Here is a 22,899-nt window from a genome sequence, read left to right as displayed (position 1 = left end):
CCCTTAAAATTGGCAACAGAAGTCTCCCCCCACACTGTGTAGAAGCCAAACGTGCCTCAAAGCAGCCTGGAAAAAAAATCCAGAGGACGAACACTGGCATTTCTTATCTCCCCCACCCTTTACTGAGGATAAAACCATTTTTTATTTGGTAACTATTGGCTGATACAGGGGTAGTTAAAATGCTGCAATCCACAGGCACAAACGTGTGAAAGGAAATGATACACGGTAATGTTCGTGCTCAAAAACAACGTTTTTATTATGTCATTGTGGGTGCGTGTGTTTAGTATGGTTAAGAACAGCGGGGTTACATTTGATTATTTTACATAGATTTTAACTACGGTTAGAGCTCCGCTGCCAAAATGGCCACCAGCCTCGCTTCCTTCTTTCTTCGCTTCTCTCCGGGAGCTTGACGATCTCCAAACATCGCGAGACTTCGCCTCGAAAAGCGGCGAGCGACCCAAACCACAAAGGGGCGTGTTCGAAAGGGGGCGGGGCGAAGTCGTGCCAAGGAAACCCCTCCCCTCTGCCGGCATCAAATTCCCTCCCCGCTTTTATTGCTACCCTTAGGTAACCCCACATCGAAACGCCATCAAAAAGCGACGCGAAAGAGAGGAAGGTCCCCGGGCAATAATAATAATAATAAAAAAACCCACACACCCTAAAAACATCTGTGAAGAAAGGCGGAAGGGCCTTTCACCTACGACGTCGCGTCGCTGATGTGCAGCTCGTGATGCTTGACGCTGCCTATTTCACTCGCCTGATAAGTTTTTCCCCGCCGCGAAAGAGGCCCATTTGGGACCGCTGCTCGCGCGGAGGGGCTGGGAGCGAGACGGCGGGAGAGAGAGGGAGCTAGGCAGGCCCCGGCTCCGAAAGCGACCCCGCTGGAGTTGCTCGGCAGATCAGGCGCGGCTGCCCTCGGCGGGGGCGAAGCTGTGGCAATGGCTGGTGGCTCCTTAGCCGGAGTCGAGCCTGGGCGCCTGAGGCGGAGCCCGGATTAGGAAAAGCTGAGGCGAAGGCGGCGGCGGCAATAATTTCCTCCATCCCCTCAATTACCTCAGCCTCCCGGCCGTGAGGAAAGGCCTCTCGCGCCCTCTTCGCTTTCCTTCCCTGGCTGGGTGGGGATGAGGCGGCAGCCCGGCGGAGGAGGCGGTGGCGGAGGGGGCAGCGGCAGCAGCGCCGGCAGCGGCGCGGGCGGCGACAACAACGACACCGACGACACCGACTTGGAGGGGCGGCCCCCCGCCTAGCCCGGCCCCGCTCCCCCTCCTTCCCCACAGGCTCCCCTCGCCGGGCCTGAAGCGGCGGAGGATGTCGGAGGAGCCTGACGCGGACAAGATGATCAAGGTAGCGGGGCCTGCGGGGCGGCCTTTATGGACGACGCGCGGAGGGGTGGGCGAGGAGGAAGAGGAGGCCGCTTAATTGTTCTACTTGAAGCCTGGGTTTAACGTCCAGGGCGCAGTGCCTCTGAGCGTGTGCAGAGTTCGGACGGCAGCAGGGCCTTCGCCGCGGGGCGGAACCGCACCCCCGGCCTCTTGGGAGATTCAAAACAGATACGAGAAAGTGTTTGTCCATGCAGCGCTTGGCTGAACCGCGGAAGTCGCGGGAGCCAGTGATGGCCACCAACTTGGATGGCTTTAAAAGAGGAGCCAGATAGGCGGGGTATAAATAATGAATTATTATTATTAGGCTATCGATGGCTACTATGCTCTGCCTCCACAGTCAGAGGCAGTAAATGCTCAGGATTAACAGTTGCTGGGAACCACAGGCGGGGAGAGGGCTCTTGGGTTTGGGTCCTGCTTAGGGGTTTCCCACAATAGGCATCTGTTTGGCTGCTATGGGAACAGGATGCTGAACTAGATTGGTTCCTTGTTCCTTGATTCAGCAGGCTCTTTCTTACGTTCTTATCCTGGACCTTGGCAATCGTGCATCTCTTATATTTTTTATTTATAACCAGATGTTGTTGGGCTCTCATAAACCCAGAGCAGCAGTGGTCAGGAATGATGGGAGCTGTAGTCTCTCAACTACACCTGGAGAATATACACTGGGGGAAGGCTGACTTAATGGCATTTGTAGGTTGCTCTGTGACATAAATTTCCCTGGGTGGCTTATAATAGGTAAGCTTAAACACAAATAGGCATCAAAAATAGACACAGATACAACAAAAACGAAACTCTGCAGCTGCATAGTTAAATGGATTTAAAAACGGAGGGCCACATGCTGTACTTTATTTTAAAGGCCTGTGTGAACTGAATGTTTTTCCGTTGATCCTGAAATTACAGTCTTTTCTCAAACTAGCTTTCCTGGGAAATTTGTTCCACAACCAGGGTGCCTCTATGAAAAGAACCCTCTTCTTAATGGTTACTTAGAACTGTAGAATTGTAGAGTTAGAAGGGACTTCAAGGGTCTCACTTCATTTGACAGGGCACCCATTATTCATATATAATACCTACAAAGCAGCTAGAGTTTTCTAATCACTATACTTATACTTACAAATATGAGACAGTCACTGCTCACTGGCTTACAATCTTAGTGGACACAATGCAAAAGGAAAGAAGGGTACAGAGGAAAGAAGAAAGCAAGTATTGAAGCAGCTGCTACTTCACTGGAGAACAGTTGGCGCCAGGTTGATCTCCCCTTTGCCATGATTCATGGCCAATAAGTCACATGTCCCACAGGCCTGGGCTTGTGGAGTACAGTGACTCAGAGAATAGTGAATTATTAATCAGAAATGTGTTCCAATGCTTACAAGTTTTGTTCTCAGTTAGAATATGAGGATTAATTCAGGCAAAAGAAGCTGCCTTATACCGTATCAGACCACTGGTCCATCTAGCCAACTGACAGTGGTGCTCCAGGATCTCAGATAGGAGTCTTTCCCAGCCCTATCTGAGATCCTAGGGATTGAACCCAAGATTTTTTGCATACTCTGTCACTGAGCTAGTAGTAGTAGTAGTGTAGAGCCATTTGTATACACAGCACTTATCAGAGAATGAAAGAACAGGCTTCTGCCCTGCTTGTTAAAAATAAAAGAACATTTCTTTGTTACTATGGGGTTAGTATTATAGCTCCATTCACATACACAGCATTCCCAAACAATGATTCTTATTATTGATTTTATAAATTTACTAGGGTCTGTGGCCCAGCTCGCTTCACTTGCCAACCCCGCCTACCACTGTGCTTGTAGGTCTGGGCCACCTACCAGGCCACCCGCCCACTTGTTTGCTTCATCTCTTGTTCCCTCCTTCTCACCCTTCGAAGCAGCTGTGATGGCCCAGCAGCTCTGAGGGCCCAATTTGTCATTGCATTGTAGTTTGCAGTGCCTCCTGTGGGGGCCACACAAACTGCAGCGTGGCAATGTTCGTAACTACCATATTTTTTGCATCATAACACTCACTTTTTTCCTCCTAGAAAGTAAGGGGAAATGTCTGTGCGTGTTATGGAGTGAATGCCTACGGATGGCGGGGGGGATCTGCTGCAGTCATGAGCAGAGGATCCATGGTTCCCCTTCCTTCCCTCCTCCGTGGCTCGCTTTGAAACAGCACAGCGGGAGAAGAGCCGCTGAGTGGGGAGGAGAGAGGGACAGAGAGCATGCTTGCTTTAAAGGAGCAAAGCGGGAGAGGAGAGGAGCCGCTTACACGAGTGTAAGCGGCTCCTGTCCGGTTGGCTCCTTTAAAGCAAGCAGGGTCTCTGTCCCTCTCTCCTCCCCAGTCAGGTCTCTGTCCCTCTCTCCTCCCCAGTCAGCTGGCTAAATAGCAGCAAAGTTTTTCAGCGAGCTGAGGAGGAGGGAGAGAAGCAGAGCCTGCTTGCTTTAAAGGAGCAAAGCGGGAGAGGAGAGGAGCCTTCTCCTATTATACCCCTCTTTTGCATTATTAACAGCATCCTACTCCACCCACCCCACGCGTGTTCCTTGTCCCTTGAGTGCTTTTCCTTCCCTCCCCACTTAAAACGTGGTTACAAAGCACGGATCCACATGGATCCTCAGGATTTTTGCATTGGGCTACCCCAAACTCACCGTCAGATCACATGTCTGTGGCCACAGCATGAACCACAAAAATCATACATCCACTGTTTCGTTTAGAATATTTTTTTTCTTGTTTTCCTCCTCTAAAAACTATGTGCGTGTTATGGTCGGGTGCGTGTTATAGAGCGAAAAATACGGTATTTATTATATGCAAGATATATTTCCATCAATATAAGATGACAGGTCTCTGCCTCAAGGTGCTTACGGTCTAAAATTGGATATTGGGGAGACAGCAGAGGGAGGAGGCAGGGGCAAATAGGAAAATGTTTGATTATTTGGGTTCAACATATTTAATTAAGTATTCAGGGTTCAATGGGAAGAGAAGTCTCTGCCCCAAGATGCTTGCGATAACATACACATGTATACCTGCACAAGGGAGACTGTAGAGCAGGGATGGCCAGCTGTTTTGGGACTACAACTTCCATCATCCCTAGCTAACAGGACCAGTGGTCAGGGATGATGGGAATTGTAGTCCCAAAAATAGCTGGAGGGCCAAGTTTGGCCATCACTGCTGTAGAGGAGCAGGAAGGAAATGTTTATTGAGGTTTATTGAGGGAAGAATGTGTGGGTGTTGCTGTACACATACACTAAATTTGTACCCCTCTTTATAGACCCAGGTGTGGTGAAGCTTTGCCCCTCCAGACGTTGCTGAACTGCAACTCCCATCAGCCTCAGTAAGCATTGCCAATTGCCACGGTTGATAGGAGTTGTAGTTCAGCAACTTCCGGAGGGTGAAATTTTTCCAACACCTATTGTAGTTGGATGGCTTTAGAAATAGAAAATATCAATAAAAATGTAAAGAAGTTATTAAAGACCAGGGGGTCTACAATAGCATTGGCATCTAACTGAAACAGAAGAGCAGGATCTAAATGCCAGAGATTCTAAAATGCCTGTGAGTGTATAAAGGTGTCAAAGAGCAAGCTGGCTGTAAATCACACCCTTCAAAGTTGGAATTAAGTCTTTATTAGCAAAAACATGAACTGTGCAAACTTGGCTGATGTCAGGTCTAATGAGCACAGCAGTTCATCCCCAGTAGGTCTTACTCCATGAATCAGTTGTCAAGACTGGAAGCCCCCGCCTCTCCATAGCCATCTTAAGTCTCCTCTCCAGGGCTTTTTCCACACAGTTGGAAACTGCTCCTACATGAAGCCTGTTGCTGCTCCGCCCATTTCAGCCCTCTTCTGGTTTAGGGAGGAGGAGATCTCCTTGCAGCAGTAGGAGGAGACACCTGTGACTCTTCACTAGCCTGACTCATCTTGGCTTCCCTTCTCCCACTCCTCTGCTGCAGCTTCTGCCTCTGATTCTGGACTTCTCTCTGTCACAGACTCTTGGTATCTGAAGAAGTGTGCATGCACACAAAAGCTCATACCAATAACAAACTTAGTTGGTCTCTAAGGTGCTACTGGAAGGAATTTTTTTATTTTGTTTTGACTACGGCAGACAAACATGGCTACCAACTGTAACTAGACTCTCCCAGTTGCCTCTTCAGCTTCCGGCACCTCCTTTTCCAGACTTCTCCCTCTGGCCACTCATCGTCCCACCCCCAATCCCTGGGCGCTTTGTTCCCCAGCTGGGCCTTCCTTTCACTCCTCTGCATCCAACCAGTCCATGACAAAGGTCATCACATGGCACCAAAAAGACATAATGCTGCCTGCCTGTGTTGCTGCCCCTCTCTCCTGCTGCCTCCCCCTTCCCAATTTATTATTATATATCCAAATTTATTGTACATGTCTTATAAACAGCAAAATGCTAGAGTTACAGCTAAATAAGATCCAGCATATAAACTGAACAGAACAAATTGGTATTGCAGATTTGTGGAGATGCTCTTTATATAATTACAATACTATACTATACTGTACTATATTACACTATATAGGATTTAGAGCTGGCATCACATAGGTCTCTGCCTGAGCTCTCCAAAGATGATGCTGTAGTTCCCTGTTTCTTCTTTTCCCTTTTAAAACAGGAAACTTCTATTTTAGAAGAATACCATATTAACTGGACTCAGAAGCTGGGAGCTGGTATCAGTGGTCCAGTAAGGTAAGAAGATGCATTTTATTGCTGTGATTAAACTCTCAGGATAATAATGAAATGCTGAATGCTTTAATTGTGCTGTGAGCAGAAATGGATATTCCTTTGCTCATTTCTTTCTCGGTTTGTGTTAAAACAAAGTTATTTTGTAACACATCTTTGATGCTTTTATTTATTAGGCTTCTGTCCCACTATTGCATAAGGTTCCCATCCTCAATTTGCACATCCATAATTCCAGCAGTTCACAGGGCTCCTTTACAATGGTATTTTTAAAATAAATGCATTAAAATGCCGTTCTCATATGTGTTTAATCACAGCAAAATGTGCTTTGTGCTCATGCATAGGAGCATAAACCACCTTTTAATCCAGCTACTAAAATAAGCTGGCTGTGGCCCCACCCAGTAGCTCTTTTTTATTTTAGGAAGCATGGATGGGCCTGATTAGGCAGGGTTCTGACCATTCAAATGACTTTTCCTGTGTTCATCAGCTGTAGGGAGATGCCATGGCTTCCAGGCAGGATGTTGTGCCCTGTTCAAGGGATGTTTCCCAACACACTATGTCCAAACATTAATGTGGGAATAATGCAGGAGTCTAGATTGGGAAGGATTTAGACACACACTCTCTCTCTGTCTTCAAATGAGGAATTCATTCATATGTTGGTAGCTTCTTTATAGCTTCCCAACTAATCAAATGACTTTGCTGCTATCTGGACAGAGTCTGCATGAAAAAATCGTCTCAAGAACGGTTTGCACTGAAGATCCTTCTCGATCGCCCTAAAGCTAGAAATGAGGTATAGTCCACTCTTCTTGAAAAATGTTCTATAGATCTGTTGCTCCACTTGTGTGTTCTTCCCCTGCCCACTCAGTTATCCTAAAACAATTTATATCAGTAAGAAGCGCTCCTTAACACACCCCATTACTGTAAATATATGTGGACGGTTGCTGTTTTATTTAGAGCCACTGTGATTTCCTAATTGTTTAATAATTTGTTGTCTATTTTCCATGTCAAATAAAACTAGCATGGCTTACAATGTAAAATAAAGCATAATGCATCAAAAATTTTTTAAAAAATATAACTATTATCCTGTGGGCATTTCACTTCCTTGGTGATGTTGGGCACAATTTGAAGACATTTTTATCTGTCGGTGTCTTTGGCAAGGGACAAGCTTGCTCCATCTTCCGTGTGACCGCTCTTTAGATATTTGAAGATGGATAGCATATCTCCTCTCAGTCTGTTCTTTTCTAGGCTAAGCATACCCAGCTCCCTGAACCGTTCCTCATAAGACTTGGTTTCCAGACCCTTTATCACCCTTCTTAAAATTGTGGTGCCCATGTGTGCCTTATGCCCTAGAATCCCTCACTCCACACCTGAGGTTTGCTCTGGTTCTGCCTTAATGGCAGTAAGATTCCACACAGGAGGAAGCTTGATGAAATTGCTCTCCACCCGTACTGATGTTAGTGGTGGTTCTGGCTGGGCTGGGCTGAAAAGCAACCCCCCACTCAGATCTGGAAGTGGAGCAGGCAGTGATATCCAGGTTACGGGGTCGGGGCTGCTCCTGTCTCACAGTTTCCCCCATAGACTGTTACTCGTTGCTGGAATGTGGGTGAAATTTTGGAGGTAGTCCCAGCTTTCTGACGAACCCACACATGGGTGCTCGTGGTGAGTTCCTCAGAGGCATTTCTTTATTTCTTCAATCCCCCTTCGCTAACTGCTGCGTCAAGAAAGTTATTCAACCTTGCCCTATTGACCCTTGAAAGGCCTGCAGTTGGGATCAGCTTCCTGGAGCCCAGCTTTTGAGCACTTCACCAGAAGGAAGCAGGGGAGGCTGCTTAGCAGGCTGCTCCGCATTCTTCCCAGAGCAGATGGACCTCTTGGCAAACATTGCTTTGCTGTATCTACTTTGCTTGCCTGTTTGTAATCCTTGTTTTTGCCTGCCTTGACGTCTTCTGCAGACTTAGCCAGCCAGCACCCACGTGTGTCCTGCATTCCGCCAACCAGCCTTGATTGCCTTGTTGTTCCTCGGCACAATCGTGCTCCTTTGCCTCTTGCCTGATTCTACCCTATACCCCAAGGCTCAGGCTAAGCATGGGCTTATCTTGGCTTTAAAAATACTGGCGCGCATGCAGACTTCCGGGTTGGCGCGATTCGGAAATGGCGGATTCCCTCCGAGCTGCGGAGGGAATCGACTCAACCGAGGACGGGTCTTTGCCGCGCCGGCGACGCGGGGACCCTTAAAAACCGCAGGCGCGGAAGCCTGCGGACTGAAGACTCGGCGGGTGCCTTAAGCGCCCCCGATCCACGAAGAGCCTTTTTAAAGGCTGCGGAGAGGATACGGAGGGTGGCGTGGCACTGAGAGTCGACCGCTACCTCGGTGGAGTGAAGCCGCGAGCCATGACCAGAGAGCGCTGACTTCCTTCCTTGAAATTTGGACTGAAAAGAAAGAACCCGTGAGTAAGACGGAATTGGATTTTAAAAGCATTATCCTGAATTCGAGACGACCGGGGGGTGTGCTAAAAGGAAGTCCGCACCCCCCCCCCTTGCAGACGATCTAAGCAACGACAAAGTGCTAAGCTGGAGAGCCTACCCTTGGAGGGGTGAGTTAAAAAGGACACTAACTTCCAAGATTTAGTTAAAAGAAATTTTGAGCTGGAGAGTGGAGACTGGGAAGCCTTCTTTTTGCTTTAAACAACCCTCCCTCCCGGGCCCGGGAACGTCCTGTCTCTGTGCCTGTGTAGGAGCTGCGGAGTTTGACAGCTGTCAAAGCTGTCAAGCGGGCAGTTTGGAGTGGAAAAATTGCTATTTAAGATCCCTCTGGACTAAGATGAGTTACAATTGAACCAAGATTGTTGGAAACAAAGTAATAAAAATAAGTTAAAGGATTGTTGGAGAAAAGACTAATAAGTAACCAGATTCCCCCTAGGGGGAATTCTGTGAAACTACAATGGATACAATGGCTGTGGATGGAAAGTTACTAGTGGAAATCGAAAGGATGTTTCAATTGGTGGGAACTCTACAAGAGCAGAGCTTAGCTATGAGTAAACAACTTATGACCTTGACTTCTGGAACAGGCAGCTCTGCTGTATGTATTGAGGACCTGAATGAGAAAGAATCCACAGCTGAATGGGAACTGATATCTGAAGAGGTGGAAGAGACTAAACAAGAAAAAGAGAAAGTAAAGCTGGGAAGTAATAACCAAAAGCCGATATCTGTGGATTACAAGCAAGGAGATTTTTGGATTACAACTACCACAAGTCTGCGAAAGATGAAGAAGAAGAAGGAGGAGGCCCCGGGAGTTTATGAAATACAGGAACTTAAAACAAAGAAATATGATTGGGGGCTCCTTTCTGACTTTGACTTTGAAGATGCAGGATTTGTGGAAATTTTTAAGCAGTGGCTTTCAAATGTCCTTGTGGGAAGAGAATATGGTTTGATGGCGAAAGAACTCTTTCCAGATTTGATGACTGACATAAAGGACTACCAACAAGACCGGCGGAGAGGGACTGAAAGAGATTTGAAAGCCTCGGACGTGAGGAACCCAGGCTAAGAACTGCTATTCTGGATATGTATTGGGAAGGGACAAAAACCGGGGATGGGAGGGAGGGAAGAAGAGAATCTTAAAAACACTCAAGACCTTCAGGTTTAGTTAATATGATTTTTAATTAAGACAAAATGAGAAATCGATGGAAGAGAACTTCAGTCCAACTTAGGAAAAATCTATATTTTGTTTATAAAAAAGGTAATAAGATGGTTAAGAGGAGAAACACCAAATTGCTGATACAATCTTGGGAATGGGGATGCACGAGGGGGGGTGGGGGGAAGTCTGGGAATAGGGTTAGGAAACTAGGATTTTCGGAATTTATACATGTTCTTGTCTTGTGTCTTTTTTGTGTGTGTTGTGTCTTTATAAAAGTGGAAAAACCAATAAAAATTTATATATATATAAAAAAAAATACTGGCGCGCATGCAAGGGCAGCCTTCCCCCAGCCTGCTGCCCTCCTGATGTTACGGAGTATAACTCCCTTCAGTCCCAGCCAGGATGGGAGCTCTTGTACAAAACATCTGGAGGGCAGCAGGCTGGGGAAGGCTGATCAAGAACATGCCAGGCAGCCAGTATAAACTGGAAAAAGAACTGAGCATGTGGCTGATGTGCTTCCCTCATTGCTAAACTAAGTTGATTCTCATGTGCTTAAGAATCAGAGGTAAGAACTTCAGGAGGGGCAGTGCTCCTCAGGCTGACCTTAATTCTGCCCGCAGGCAGAGGGGTATAAAAATGGGGTGGGGGAGAAGCAAAGAGACAGTTGCTAAGGCGGGTGAGCACGGCTGCATTTTAACTTGTCTTCTCTTCTCCATCAGGTCCGGCTGCACATGATGTGTGCGACACATCCCAATATTGTCCAGATCATCGAAGTTTATGCGAACAGTGTGCAGTTCCCTCACGAGTCAAGTCCAAGGTAAGACTCTGGCAAGGTGGTTTCTGACTGCATCCTTTCTACAATCAGGCTTCGACGGCGTGGAATTCTGTGTGGAATTTAAAAACCGCCTTTTATCCAAAGCAAACTGCAACTGCCATATGTCTTGTGTCCCCCCCACCCCTTTCATAGTAGTGTGCCTTCCTTTCCATTGTGACAAACGTATTGCTCAGAATATGTCAACATTTTTCTTTCTTGCAGCTGGTCTCCTTCTTAGCCATTTGGTTCCCAGCATTCAGGACATTGGGGTGTGTGCAGCATAGATAGCGGCCCTTTTTTGAGATAGCCGATGGCTTTCCGCTTTCTTTTAAAAAACCTAGTGCTCTTGTGAGGTAAGGCAAAGCATCTCAGGTGCATCTTGGGTGCCATCAAGGCTGGCAGAACAGCAAAAGATCACAGGGCAGGATCTGCCAGGAGGTTTTCCTGCTCAAGCCTCGCAGAAGTAAACAGGAGCCAGAGCTGTCTTGACTTGTCACTTGCCACAAGCTTGCACAAACCTCAGCTGGCAAATGGTAGCATTAATGTGCATATTCCTTTGGAGAAAAATTCTCCAGTTTGCTCCCCACTCTCCGGGAGTTTTCTCTTTCAATGATGCCCAGAAGAACAGATTCGCTGGAATTCCCAAATCCTAAACTCATCACCTTCTCTTTAATATTGAACTGGGCAAGAGAGCCAAGTTGTCTCAGACCCTGCCTTGGTTTGAAGTGTGGGGTGTTAGCTCTAGTTTTTATTAACGTTTTGACTTTTTTTTTCCATATAACGAACTGGAATACTTTTAAAACAGGGCTCGGCTCCTAATTGTAATGGAGATGATGGAAGGGGGAGAACTGTTTCACAGAATCAGCCAACATCGGCACTTTACTGAGAAGCAAGCAAGCCAAGTAACAAAGCAGGCAAGTTCTTAACTTAACCCCACCCACCCCCAACACCCACCCCGCCCTTGTCTAAGCGAAAAGCATGGAAACAGCCCATAAAATAACTGACAATTTTACTGGGAGGGCAAGCGGCAAGCTTTTTAAGAAAACAACCCTCTGATCTAATCAGAAGATTGCCTGCTTTGTTATGATCTCCTGGACAGCCTTTCTCTTTTTTGAGTTAAAACTGGAGGAACACTTCATCCTTTGCACTCCCAAAGTTGTTTTTTTAGAGTGTATGAGGACAAGAATTATTTTCCCTTAACAGAGCCCATCCAAACCTGCCTCTGCAGGTCCCTGTTCTGAAGAGGAGGCCACCAGTTTCTCGTCTAAAGACTGAGTGGGCTGCCTCCTTTGGGTGGATGAGGGGTGATTTTGCAGTGTCAGGTTGGGCATAATCACCTGCTTCCAGCAAAGGCTGATGGGAAGGCAGCAAGGCCTGAACAATGACTTGTCCAAGGATGTAGCAAGCAGCTTATTTTGCTGGCAGATGCTTTGAGCTCCAAGAAACACTGAATTTATTCTCTTGCAGCATGCAATTTTGGGGATTTCTAATCTATGCAGATGCGTTAAATAAAGAAGAAAAATCACAGGGATAGGGTTAGATATTAATGAAATTCTTATCCGTGGGCCCTTTACTCAGGGTAAACTTAACATAGCTATGAATTCCCTGCCATCACAGCTGCTACAAAGCCTTTGAAGAAACGGTGACGAAGTGTGTCATCAGCACAGGGTCCCCTAATTCAAGGCATGGTCTTGGGTCAGTTGAGTCTCTTCCAGTTCTTCACACTCTGGAGATCCATGTAGGCCCTACCCTAGTGAGTAGGCCAATGCGCAGTTTGGTCACAGTCCAGCAGATGTGAGAGCAAGTCTTGAAACTCAAACCCCTGGACCTTTGTGAGATGTGGGCAGTCTCTGAGCAGTGGAAGGACTAGTTGTTTCTGGGTCCTGTGAAGTATCCAAAGAGAGACAGCCCCTTCTTAGTACAGTCGTACCTTGGAAGTTGAATGGAATCTGTTCTGGAAGTCTGTTCGACTTCCAAAACGTTCGGAAACCAAAGCGCGGCTTCTGATTGGCTGCAGGAACCTCCTGCAGCCAATTGGAAGCCCCATCGGGTGTTTGCCTTCCAAAAATAGTTCGCAAACCGGAACAGTCACTTCCGGGTTTGCGGTGTTTGGGAGCCAAAATGTTCGAGAACTAAGCTGTTCGAAAACCAAGGTACGACTGTAGTCTGGTCCTCAAGGAATAGCAGGCTGAGAAATACTGTAGCACAAAGCTGAATAAATCAGTTTCCCTTCTGGGAACGAACATGTATTTTTTGTATTCATGTTTGATGTGGTTGCTTGTTCCTATCTCTTGTCATGATTTGTGTTGCTGGTCTTTTTTTAAGGAATATGGTGACAGGGTGACCTGAGTGTTCTGGCCCAGCACCTCTTCTCTCTACCTTTTTTTGGGGGTGGGAGGTCTCTGGGTGCCTTGTCTCTTGTTCTAATGAAGTGTTACCCGTGAATCCACCTTTTGTTCTTTCTGTGTGTTTTCTGCTGCGACTTTTTCATCGCAATGTAATTGCAGTGCTTTGTTCTGATCTAACACAGGATAATTTCTTCAGGGAGAGTTCTTTCCAGAAAAGTAACTTGTTGGAGAAACATTAAATTCTAAGATTTGCGAAGATTTTTTGTTTTTTGTTTAAAATAATCCTGCGTGTGAGCAGAGTGCTGTTCATTGTGGATCTGGTAAAAGGCATCATTAAATTCGCCTCCACCTTGCATGTGATGTAGACTCACTAAAGAGTCTCGCTGGTAGATGCCCCAAGGGGGTGGTTGTGAATGCTATAACATTTATATTTCCATCTAGTTCCATCCATTTTGACAGGTTGACAACTACTTTTAAAATACAGTTTCGAAATGATGTTTTCTTTTCAGAAACATAAGGTTAAATATATGTAGTTAGAATATTAATCCAGCTGAATTTAAGCATTTGGGTAAAAGATTCCTGCATTGCAGGCGGTTGGACTAGATGACTTGTGGTTCCTTCTGACCCTATGATCCTATGATTTCCTATGTGTACGTCCTGTTAATTTAGTGGGAGATAACTTTAATCATGGGGACACGGATGGCGCTGTAGTGTAAACCACTGAGCCTTGGGCTTGCCAATCAGAAGGTCAGTGGTTTGAATCCCCGCAATGGGGTGAGCTCCCGTTGTTCGGACCCAGCTCCTGCCCACCTAGCAGTTCGAAAGCACGTCAAAGTGCAAGTAGATAAATAGGTACCGCTCTGGCAGGAAGGTAAACGGCATTTCCATGTGCTGTTCTGGTTTTGCCAGAAGTGGCTTAGTCATGCTGGCCACATGACCTGGAAAAACTGTCTGCGGACAGCTCTCTTGGCCAATAAAGCAGAATGAGCGCCACAACCCCAGAGTCATTCACAACTGGACTTAACTGTCAGGGGTCCTTTACCTTTACCTTTTTTAACTTTAATCATATTTCCAATTAGAATCTGTGGAAGTTTAAAATGCTTGACTTTGTCTGAATTGTTCCTTGCCTATCCTGGGAAGTGTGCGTTGTTAGCTCAAGAGTGCCTGGTTTTATCCAAGGTTGGTTGTGAGTGGACAGAGAAGTATAAATGATGTTTTTTGTGTCAACTTTTAAAATTTCTAGTAATCCCATTCCAGAGCCCATATATACAGCTTTTCCAAGTCCCACTCCATGCTTTTACCATTGGCAGTCTCAATTTTCAGAAAATAATGCTGTGAAGAATTAGTGTGCCCACTGACCTGCTACCTGCTATATTAGTGAAAATATTTACATAATTTTCTCTTTCTTGGAGCTAATTGTGCATTTTAGCCTGACGTTTTCTGTGAAACAAATTGGCCACCTTTTGGTTTTTATTCTTTTTCATTTCAAAATATGCCCTTAACAAAATTAAAACTGTTAGCACTGAATGTAGGTGGAATGATCTTTGCTTTCAACTTGCACCTTTTAAATGGTGCCCTTAATCTTGTCCTGGTTCTAAGCGGCCTGCCATTCAAAAACATTCATTGTGTTTCGCAGTAGACTTGTGGTTTGCCGTGGTTGCTGAGTGGTCAACAGTGGCTGGAGCTGCTGATTGGCCCCATAGCAAGTTGCAACAAGGCAGTAAATCTTCTGTCAAATGCCTTCATCTTTTAAATCTTGCACGTAAACATCAGGGTTGAGCAGAACCTAATCACTTAATTACTTCAGAGATTCAGTTGGCCTGTTAACAGCAAATGAAGGACCACTGTTGAGATACAATTGTACTATTGAAAATGTTTTTTAATAAGTCCGATTAACACTTTAGTCTTGGGAACTGAAAGCAATTAGCAATAAGCTGGGATGGGGGTGTGTGTGTCTTTCTCTTAACGTTTCCAGTTGACCCTGGATCAAGGCAAGGCAATTTCAAGCACAACTTTTCCAGCTGTTGCAAGGTGGGCTTTTGCGGTGTTCCCTCCTCGCCCCCACTGTGGCTCTGCAGGAACGCAAAGAGGTCCCTGCTCAGGTCCGCTGAGAAGATTAGGAAATGCTTGCTGCACTTCATCCAGCTTAAACACCCAGAGAGGTGAAAGCAGGAGTTGAAAACATTCCCCAAGGGCCCCGGCAGCAGGCCGCCTTAAGCCTGGTTTTGCATACCCTGCTTTGATTTCCTACTTGCACCCTCCGCGACGGAACTCGCTTGCCTCAAACCATGAGAATCTGTGTTGTAAAAACAGAAGGAACCTTTTGCTGTGTAGACGTTGCTTGCCTCAAGCTGGGATGGATAGCTTGATTGATAGAAGCAGCCTGTCAAGGCAGAAACAGCTGTTTGCTGGGTGTGTGCCTCTCCCCACCCCAGCCCTGGGAGTAAACCGGCCTCTTTGCCGTTTGTTTTGCCAGATCTCAGACAACCCTTTTGAAGAAATGCTCCACCTGCCCTTAGCAGTGCTTTACAGGATCTGTCTTTATTCTCCACATGTATGCATAGTCTTCCAGTACATGCAAATGGGTAGGATGGGTGGGGGTGATCTGGTGGAGATTTGTGATCTCAGAACCAGAGTCCAGAGTTGTGGTTCTGTGTCTCCATCCCAGATCTCCATCTGCTTTTCCTTTGACCTCCTGAGCCATTCTAAGGGACACCCTCTGTGGTGGTGCCGAGGATATCTACTGTGCTCCTTTTCTTTAAGTGCAGATGCCATCATGTCAATGAGAGCCTTTTGGTTACTGTGTTTTGACTCCTTGTGCCCTCTTTCCAGATAGCTTTGGCTTTGCAACACTGTCATTCTTTAAACATTGCGCACCGAGACCTCAAGCCTGAGAACCTTCTTTTCAAGGATAATTCTTTGGTAAGATGGAGGTTTGCTACTTTGGGTGTTGTTAAATCAGCTATGCTGCTAGTTAGTTCAAATCAGGATGTGAAATGGCCACTCTCATTTTGCCCCAAACTCACATTACCTGTCCCTTCAGCCAACAGCAGCCCTTTCTGTCCCTGGGCCCTGTATGAGTTTCCCCTTTACCCCTCTGTATCCTTGGCCCTCTTTTCCTAGGCCTCTTGCTGCCTCCCTCCATTCTAACCATTTCCCAGCTCCCTAGTTACCGCATTTTTCGCTCCATAAGACGCACCAGACCATAAGGCGCACCTAGATTTTGGAGGAGGAAAATAAGAAAAGAAAAATATTCTGAATCCCAGAAGCCAGAACAGCAAGAGGGATCTGGCTTCTGGGATAGCCGCGCCAAGCCTCTTCAGGGCAGCGGGATGACGGCTCCCCCTGCCCGAAGAGGCTGCACGCGGCTAAGGCAGAAGCCAGGAGAGGCGCTTTGCTGAAGGGGCGCTGTGCAGCTCTCCCTCTCTGCGCAGTGCCATTCGCTCCATAAGACGCACTCACATTTCCCCTTACTTTTTAGGAGGAAAAAAGTGCGCCTTATGGAGTGAAAAATACGGTATTCTGTCCTCTCCCTTTCAGCCAGCAAACTCCTTGCCTCTTAGCTTCTTCATCCCCACCCTTTCTCCCCACTCAGGATCACAGCCCTCAGCGCCCGTGTGATCCCTGCCCCTCACCCCCAGTTCTTACATAATTTCTCTCGCAGAAGCCATGCTGTTTTGTCCACCTTCTGTTGCTGAGTGTGAAATGTGTGAGGGGTGAAATTGGGATTGAAACAGTCTCTCTGGTGTCTCTTGCTGCTTGCCTTTAGGATGCCCCAGTGAAGCTGTGTGACTTCGGATTTGCGAAGGTGGACCAGGGTGACCTGATGACACCGCAGTTCACTCCGTATTACGTAGCCCCTCAGGTAAAGGATGGATTCCACCAAGAGTGGTCCAGCTACACAGTGCTGCTTTTGATCTATAAAGCCTTACGTGGATCCTAGTACCACAAGGGCCCCTATATGAGCTAACCTGGACCTGTGATCATTATCTGAGACTCTCCTCTGTGTGTCCCCTCCACAGGAGGTCTGCAGGATAGCAACATGAGAATGGGCCTTTTCAGTCATGGCTCTCTCTCTCTCGTGGAATGCTTGCCCAAGAGAGGCTTGCCTTTAGGTACCAAGCAAAAACATTTCCACCAGGCCTTTGGTTTTTAATTATCTGTGGTCTCTGTGAATGGGTGGGACGTTTTAATTTATATGTATATTTTTCCTTTGCTGGTGTTAATGTTGTGCTGGTGTGTTTGCTTGTTTGCTTATTCTTAGAAGTTGCTTTGGGCTGCTATTGTAGAAAAGGTGACTAATAAGTTTAATAAATAATCATACTTGTAACATAGATCTTCCCAGTAAAGTCAGACCTTGGTTCCCAAGCACCTCCATTATTGTACATTTCGGCTCCCAAATGCCGAAAACCCAGAAGTATATGTTCTGGTTTTCGAACATTTTTTGGATCCCGAACGTCCGACGTGGCTTCCACTTGAGTGCAAGAAGCTCTTGCAACCAATTGGAAGCCGTGTCTCGGTTGTCGAACGTTTCGGAAGACGTTTCGGAAGTTGAACGGTCTTCTGGAACGGATTACGTTCGACAACTGAGGTTTGACTCTACTCTGGCCTGAACTGAATGTCATCCCTTCCCAAATTTCTCTGATGCTTGTATGCTGTAATCGAACACGAGTATGCACAGAACAGAGTAAGCACCATAAGAATCTTGCAGAGGCAGTCCCTTGGGCCTAGTTGCTGAAAATGACCCCCCCTCCCAATCTAAACCTCCCTATCTGGGCCACAGGACTCTTCCTATGCCACACAACTTCTCCATTGGCCATACCCATCACCGGCCCTGTTCCGCACCCTCTCTGAGTGCTTCTGCCTGGCAGGAACATGCCCTTGAATAATGCCGCTTGCTTGCCTGGATGGAGGCTGAATTGGTGGGCGGGCGGGTCTATAAACTTCTGACTTTTGCATGGCTGGTATGTAGCCTTTGCATTCTGAAAGGTTGTGCACCCATGCTCTAGAAGTCCCGTCAAGTAGTTCTCTGTCCAAGCCCAACAAGCCTGAATGGCACTTGGGCAATAGGGAGTGTTAGTGCAGGAGAACTTCCTGGCTGAGTGCCCTGACCAGAGTAGTTGCAATATGCAAAACATTGCATATGCAGCACACATGAGCCTATTTTGCTGCTCAAGATGTTTTGTTCCTAGGCACTCTACAAGACCGGGTGTCAGTGTATAAATCTTAAGGCATTTGTTTTTAACTTTGGCAACCTGAGTTTTCGTCTCACATTAAAAAAATAAAAAATAAAATCTTGAGTTTTCTGGCTCCTGTGTTGGTAAAAATCTGAAAATATGTTAGTAGTGCTTGTTGAAATTTTGGAAGGAAGAGGGAGGCCAAACAGTGTTCCGAGGGAATGGGGTTTTGGTGTGTTATGTAACTCCTTTGCCATTATAACTAACGCAAGCAAAATAAATAAGCAGACATTTGCAAACTTTTATTTTTTTTTACCATTCATGGACTTCAGCTTTTATATGCCAGGACGACAACTTTATTTGTTCTGAAATCTTTGAGAGCAGCGTTGCAATAACAGTTGACAGCTACTGACGTGAGAAGCTCGCTTTTAAAAATTCCTTGTGTAAGCAGCATCAGACACATCTATGAGCCAGTGTAACCAGCTAGCTTTGCTCCCTGCTCCCAGTCCTTGCATCAGGTGCTGAAGTCTGGTTATGGTCTATGTCAGTGTTTCCCAACCACTGTTCTGTGGCACACTAGTGTGCCGCGAGATGTTGCCTGGTGTGCCGCGAGATGTTGCCTGGAGGGAGGCGGGCGAGTCGGGCGGCGAGAGGCGGGGTGGCGACGGCGAGGAGAGGCCGCCCAGCGCGGGGCTCTCGCCGTCTGCCTGCCTGGCTGCCTGCGAGCTCGGCGGGCAGCGCCTCCGTCCGCAGCGCCCGCCTCGCGGCTCTCATTCCCTGCCCCTGCCAAAGCTCACCCAGCCAAGCCGCGCTCTCCTTCCTGCCTCGCTTTGCTGCCTCCTCCCCCCCCCACCCCCAAAGCTTGGAGGTTCCCCGGCAAGGGGGAGGGAAAAAAATTGAAACTTACACTTTCGTGCGTCCCTCCCGGCGTGACGCTGCGCGCTGACGTCACGGGGCTGTAATGGTGGTGTGCCTTGAGATTTTTTTCATCAAACAAGTGTGCCTTTGCCCAAAAAAGGTTGGGAAACACTGGTCTATGTTTCTTGATCACAAAGGTGTGTCTTTGATGTTTCTCTCTCCTCTTTGCTGTTAATGTCTAAAGATTGCCCATGTTCCCCCTCCATCCCCCGCAGGTACTAGAGGCACAGAGAAGGCATCAGAAAGAGAAATCTGGTATCATTCCTACCTCGCCAACGCCCTACACTTACAATAAGGTATGCTTCTCAACCCAAGTGTCCCGGCTGTGCTTCAGGAATACCCAGCAGCTGTCTTTCCATTTGCCTAATTTTTCATGGGGAATTTTATGCCCGGCACAGAAGATGGTGGCTGGTATGGAATTCTGCTGTGTTAAGCACCAATTTTTTGTGGTTTGTTGTTGTTGCTTTTTAAAACACGTGTTTTCCCCTCCAAGTTAGGGAAATGACTTAAACGTTGCAGACACCAGCTGCAGAAATCAGTTGAAATGATTTTAGAATGTTGTATTATTTTACTGTTGTTAGCCACTCTGAGCCCGACTTCGGCTGAGGAGGGCAGGATAGAAATAAAAAATTATTATTATTACTATAATTGTGTATAGGGAAGAGGGAGTGGAAATGTGTGTCTGCATGATTACCGTATTTTTCGCCCCATAAGACGCACTTTTCCCCCTCCAAAAATGAAGGGAAAATCTGGGTGCGTCTTATGGGGCGAATGCAGGCTTTCGCTGAAGCTTGAGGAGCGAGAGGGGTCGGTGCGCACCGACCCCTCTCGCTCTCCAGGCTTCAGGAAGATATCCGCAGTCTAGGCAGCCCTGTGGGAGGTCCCACAGGGTTGCCTAGGCTGCGGATAGCAGCCTGCTTCTCGGAGCGTCGGGCGCCCTGAAGGCAGAGCGCCCGACGCTTCGGGAACAATTCCGCCGCCCAGGCAGCCCTGTGGGAGGTCCCACAGGGTTGCCTAGGCTGCGGATAGCAGCCTGCTTCTCGGAGCGTCGGGCGCCCTGAAGGCAGAGTGCCCGACGCTTCGGGAACAATTCCGCCGCCCAGGCAGCCCTGTGGGAGGACCCGCAGGGATGTCTAGGCTGCGGATAGCAGCCTGCTTCTCGGAGCGTCGGGCGCCCTGAAGGCAGAGTGCCCGACGCTTCGGGAACAATTCCGCCGCCCAGGCAGCCCTGTGGGAGGACCCGCAGGGATGTCTAGGCTGCGGATAGCAGCCTGCTTCTCGGAGCGTCGGGCGCCCTGAAGGCAGGGTGCGCAAGGCTTGGGGCGGCAGCGGACTGCTTGCGCGCACCTAGAAGCTTGGGGCGTGCTGAGGTCAGCGCGCCCCAAGCTTCTGCATGCCGGCAAGCAGTCCGCTGCCGCCCCAAGCCTCCCGCACCCGGCAGGAGGTCCCGCCGGGTGCGGGAGGCTTGGGGCGGCAGCGGACTGCTTGCGCGCACCTAGAAGCTTGGGGAGTGCTGAGGTCAGCGCGCCCCAAGCTTCTGCATGCCGGCAAGCAGTCCGCTGCCGCCCCAAGCCTCCCGCACTCGGCAGGAGGTCCCGCCGGGTGCGCAAGGCTTGGGGCGGCAGCGGACTGCTTGCCGGCATGCAGAAGCTTGGGGCGCGCTGACCTCAGCACGCCCCAAGCTTCTGGATTAGCGCAGGGGTCCGCTAGCCCTGGGAGAGGCGCCGGCTCTCCCACGCTAGCGGAGACCTTGCCGGCACGCAGAAGCTTGGGGCGCGCTGAGCTCCGCACGCCCCAAGCTCCTGGTGTAGCGCAGCGCACCTGGGGGGGAAATAAAAATTTTTTCCTTCATTTCCCCCCCTAAAATCTAGGTGCGTCTTATGGGCCGGTGCGTCTTATGGGGCGAAAAATACGGTACATGCCCTGCTTTTGTGACCTCCAGTCAGTTTCCCAGAACTATGTACACCCTCGGTTATATTTCTCCTCCAAGCTCTTACAAGTGTGTATTAAAAACACTCTTCTGCCACCTGTTTGCATTGTATGAGAGACATTTGTGCAGAAAAAGAAAGGGGGGACTCTGTTGTACACATTGATTTGCCTAATGCAAGACTTGCATTTGACTTTTCCCCAGAGCAGAGTTTGCCTCTTTCTTCAGTGTGGAATATTTACACAGCCACATCTATTATCAGCATTAATCATATTTGAAAGTTGCTTTTCTCACCCAAAGCAACTTGTGCTAAAATGAGTTAAGAACATCTGGTGCAAGTCTAAAAACACAGCTATCCAGCTATACAAATTGGGGCTTACTGATTGCACCCCACTAAAAGAGACCACAGTGCATCTCTTCAAATCAAGGGTAAAAGCCTGGGTAAAGAGAAAAGCCTTTGCCTGGTTTCCAAAAATAGATAAAGACTGTGCTAAGCAGTACTGGCTGAGGGAGCCGGCGTACAGCTTCCGGGTCATGTAGCCAGCATGACTAAGCTGCTTCTGGCGAACCAGAGCAGCACATGGAAATGCCATTTACCTTCCCACCAGAGTGGTACCTATTTATCTACTTGCACTTTGACGTGCTTTCGAACTGCTAGGTTGGCAGGAGCAGGGACCGAGCAACGGGAGCTCACCCTGTCGCGGGGATTCGAACCACCAACCTTCTGATCGGCAAACCCTAGGCTCTGTGGTTCAGATGACAACGCCACCCGCGTCCCTTGGGGGTCCCTTATCCCTTCATCCCAACCCTCTCAAGTCATGCTCCATACAGAGTTAAGATTCCTTTTTATCCTTCTCCCAGAGCTGTGACTTATGGTCCCTGGGTGTCATCATTTACGTGATGCTGTGCGGCTACCCACCTTTCTACTCTAAGCACCACAGTCGGACAATTCCCAAGGACATGCGAAAGAAGATCATGACAGGGAGCTTTGAATTTCCAGAGGAGGAATGGAGCCAGATCTCTGAAATGGCAAAAGACATGGTGCGCAAGTAAGTCCAATCACCAGTGGGTTGTGCAAAACTCTCCCAGGTGGGTGAGTCATGCTTCCTGTAGTGCTTGTTTGGGGGGGGGGGAGGTCACAGCTAATACAAGCAGGTGGAGGCTTCCATTCAAATAGTGGCTATTTCCCAGGCATAAATCGGTCTCTGCCACAAGTATCTTTTACCGTGTGGAAGGTGGGTATGGCTTGGCCGAAATGGTCTTGTGGGCCAAATGGGAAGGTCCTAACAAGGCCCACAAGAGAGGTTTCCTATCCTTTTCCTGCATAATCATAATGCGCTCTAAAATATGCTGAACACTTTCCTGTGGTGGATTGTGAAGGACAGTATCAGTGTCTCGGCCACTCCTAGGGACTGATTATTTATTTATTTAAATATTTCTATACCGTTGAACCATGAAAATATATCGCAGCGGTTTAACAACAGCATGGAAACAATAAAATCATAAAAAGTTAAAAACAAAAGATGGTTCGCTATTACCTTCTTAATGAGAAGCCTCATAAACCCACACTCCCCTGACCTGGTGCCTTCCAGGTTTTGTTGGACTACAGCTCCCGTCCCTGACCATTGGCTGGGGCTGATGGAAGCTAGAGGCCAATACCATTTAACACACAGGGCACCAGGACGCAATGGATGTCGCTTCTCTGTAGGTGTTTGTCTCCTGAATTGACAACTTGAGGTCACTCTGTGAGGGAGGATGAAGATGGTAATCGGAGAAGAGCTGACTTTGAGCTGCTCAGGGTTTTATGAAGTCTAAAGACGCCCTTGGAAAGGTGGAACAGGATAGGAGTGCATCTTTTAAGGAAACGGGTGGGTTTGTGATTGATGTTTATAACTCCTTAAACTCCTAGGCTGCTGAAGGTGAAGCCGGAGGAAAGGTTGACAATAGAAGGTGTCCTGGACCATCCTTGGCTGAACTCCACGGAGGCTCTTGATAACATTTTGCCCTCTGCCCAGTTAATGATGGACAAGGT

At 47.8% G+C, this 22,899-nt stretch overlaps 1 protein-coding gene across 3 annotated transcripts in view; it reads left to right on the top strand.

Moving 5' to 3' along the window:
- Positions 1–472: 472 nt before the first annotated feature.
- Positions 473–22,899, top strand: part of MAPKAPK5 (MAPK activated protein kinase 5) — a 37,086-nt gene continuing 14,659 nt past the window's right edge. The window contains exons 1-10 of one of the 3 annotated variants that reach the window (XM_081203118.1): positions 473–1,344; positions 5,985–6,058; positions 6,764–6,839; positions 10,403–10,500; positions 11,303–11,415; positions 15,682–15,767; positions 16,615–16,710; positions 19,156–19,236; positions 21,729–21,916; positions 22,777–22,897. In XM_081203118.1, coding sequence (XP_081059244.1) covers positions 1,309–1,344; positions 5,985–6,058; positions 6,764–6,839; positions 10,403–10,500; positions 11,303–11,415; positions 15,682–15,767; positions 16,615–16,710; positions 19,156–19,236; positions 21,729–21,916; positions 22,777–22,897 — 969 coding nt within the window. In that variant the 5' untranslated portion in view covers positions 473–1,308. Of the gene's footprint in view, positions 1,345–5,984; positions 6,059–6,763; positions 6,840–10,402; positions 10,501–11,302; positions 11,416–15,677; positions 15,768–16,614; positions 16,711–19,155; positions 19,237–21,728; positions 21,917–22,776; positions 22,898–22,899 lie in introns of all 3 variants that reach the window. The other 2 variants (XM_081203117.1, XM_081203119.1) reach the window with 2 other exon arrangements.

The sequence above is a fragment of the Podarcis bocagei genome (genome assembly GCF_964188305.1).
Source record: "Podarcis bocagei genome assembly, chromosome: 7".
Lineage (NCBI taxonomy): Eukaryota > Metazoa > Chordata > Lepidosauria > Squamata > Lacertidae > Podarcis > Podarcis bocagei.
The sequence above is the reverse complement of the archived record's forward strand: the minus strand, read 5'-3'. Positions and strand labels throughout refer to the sequence as shown.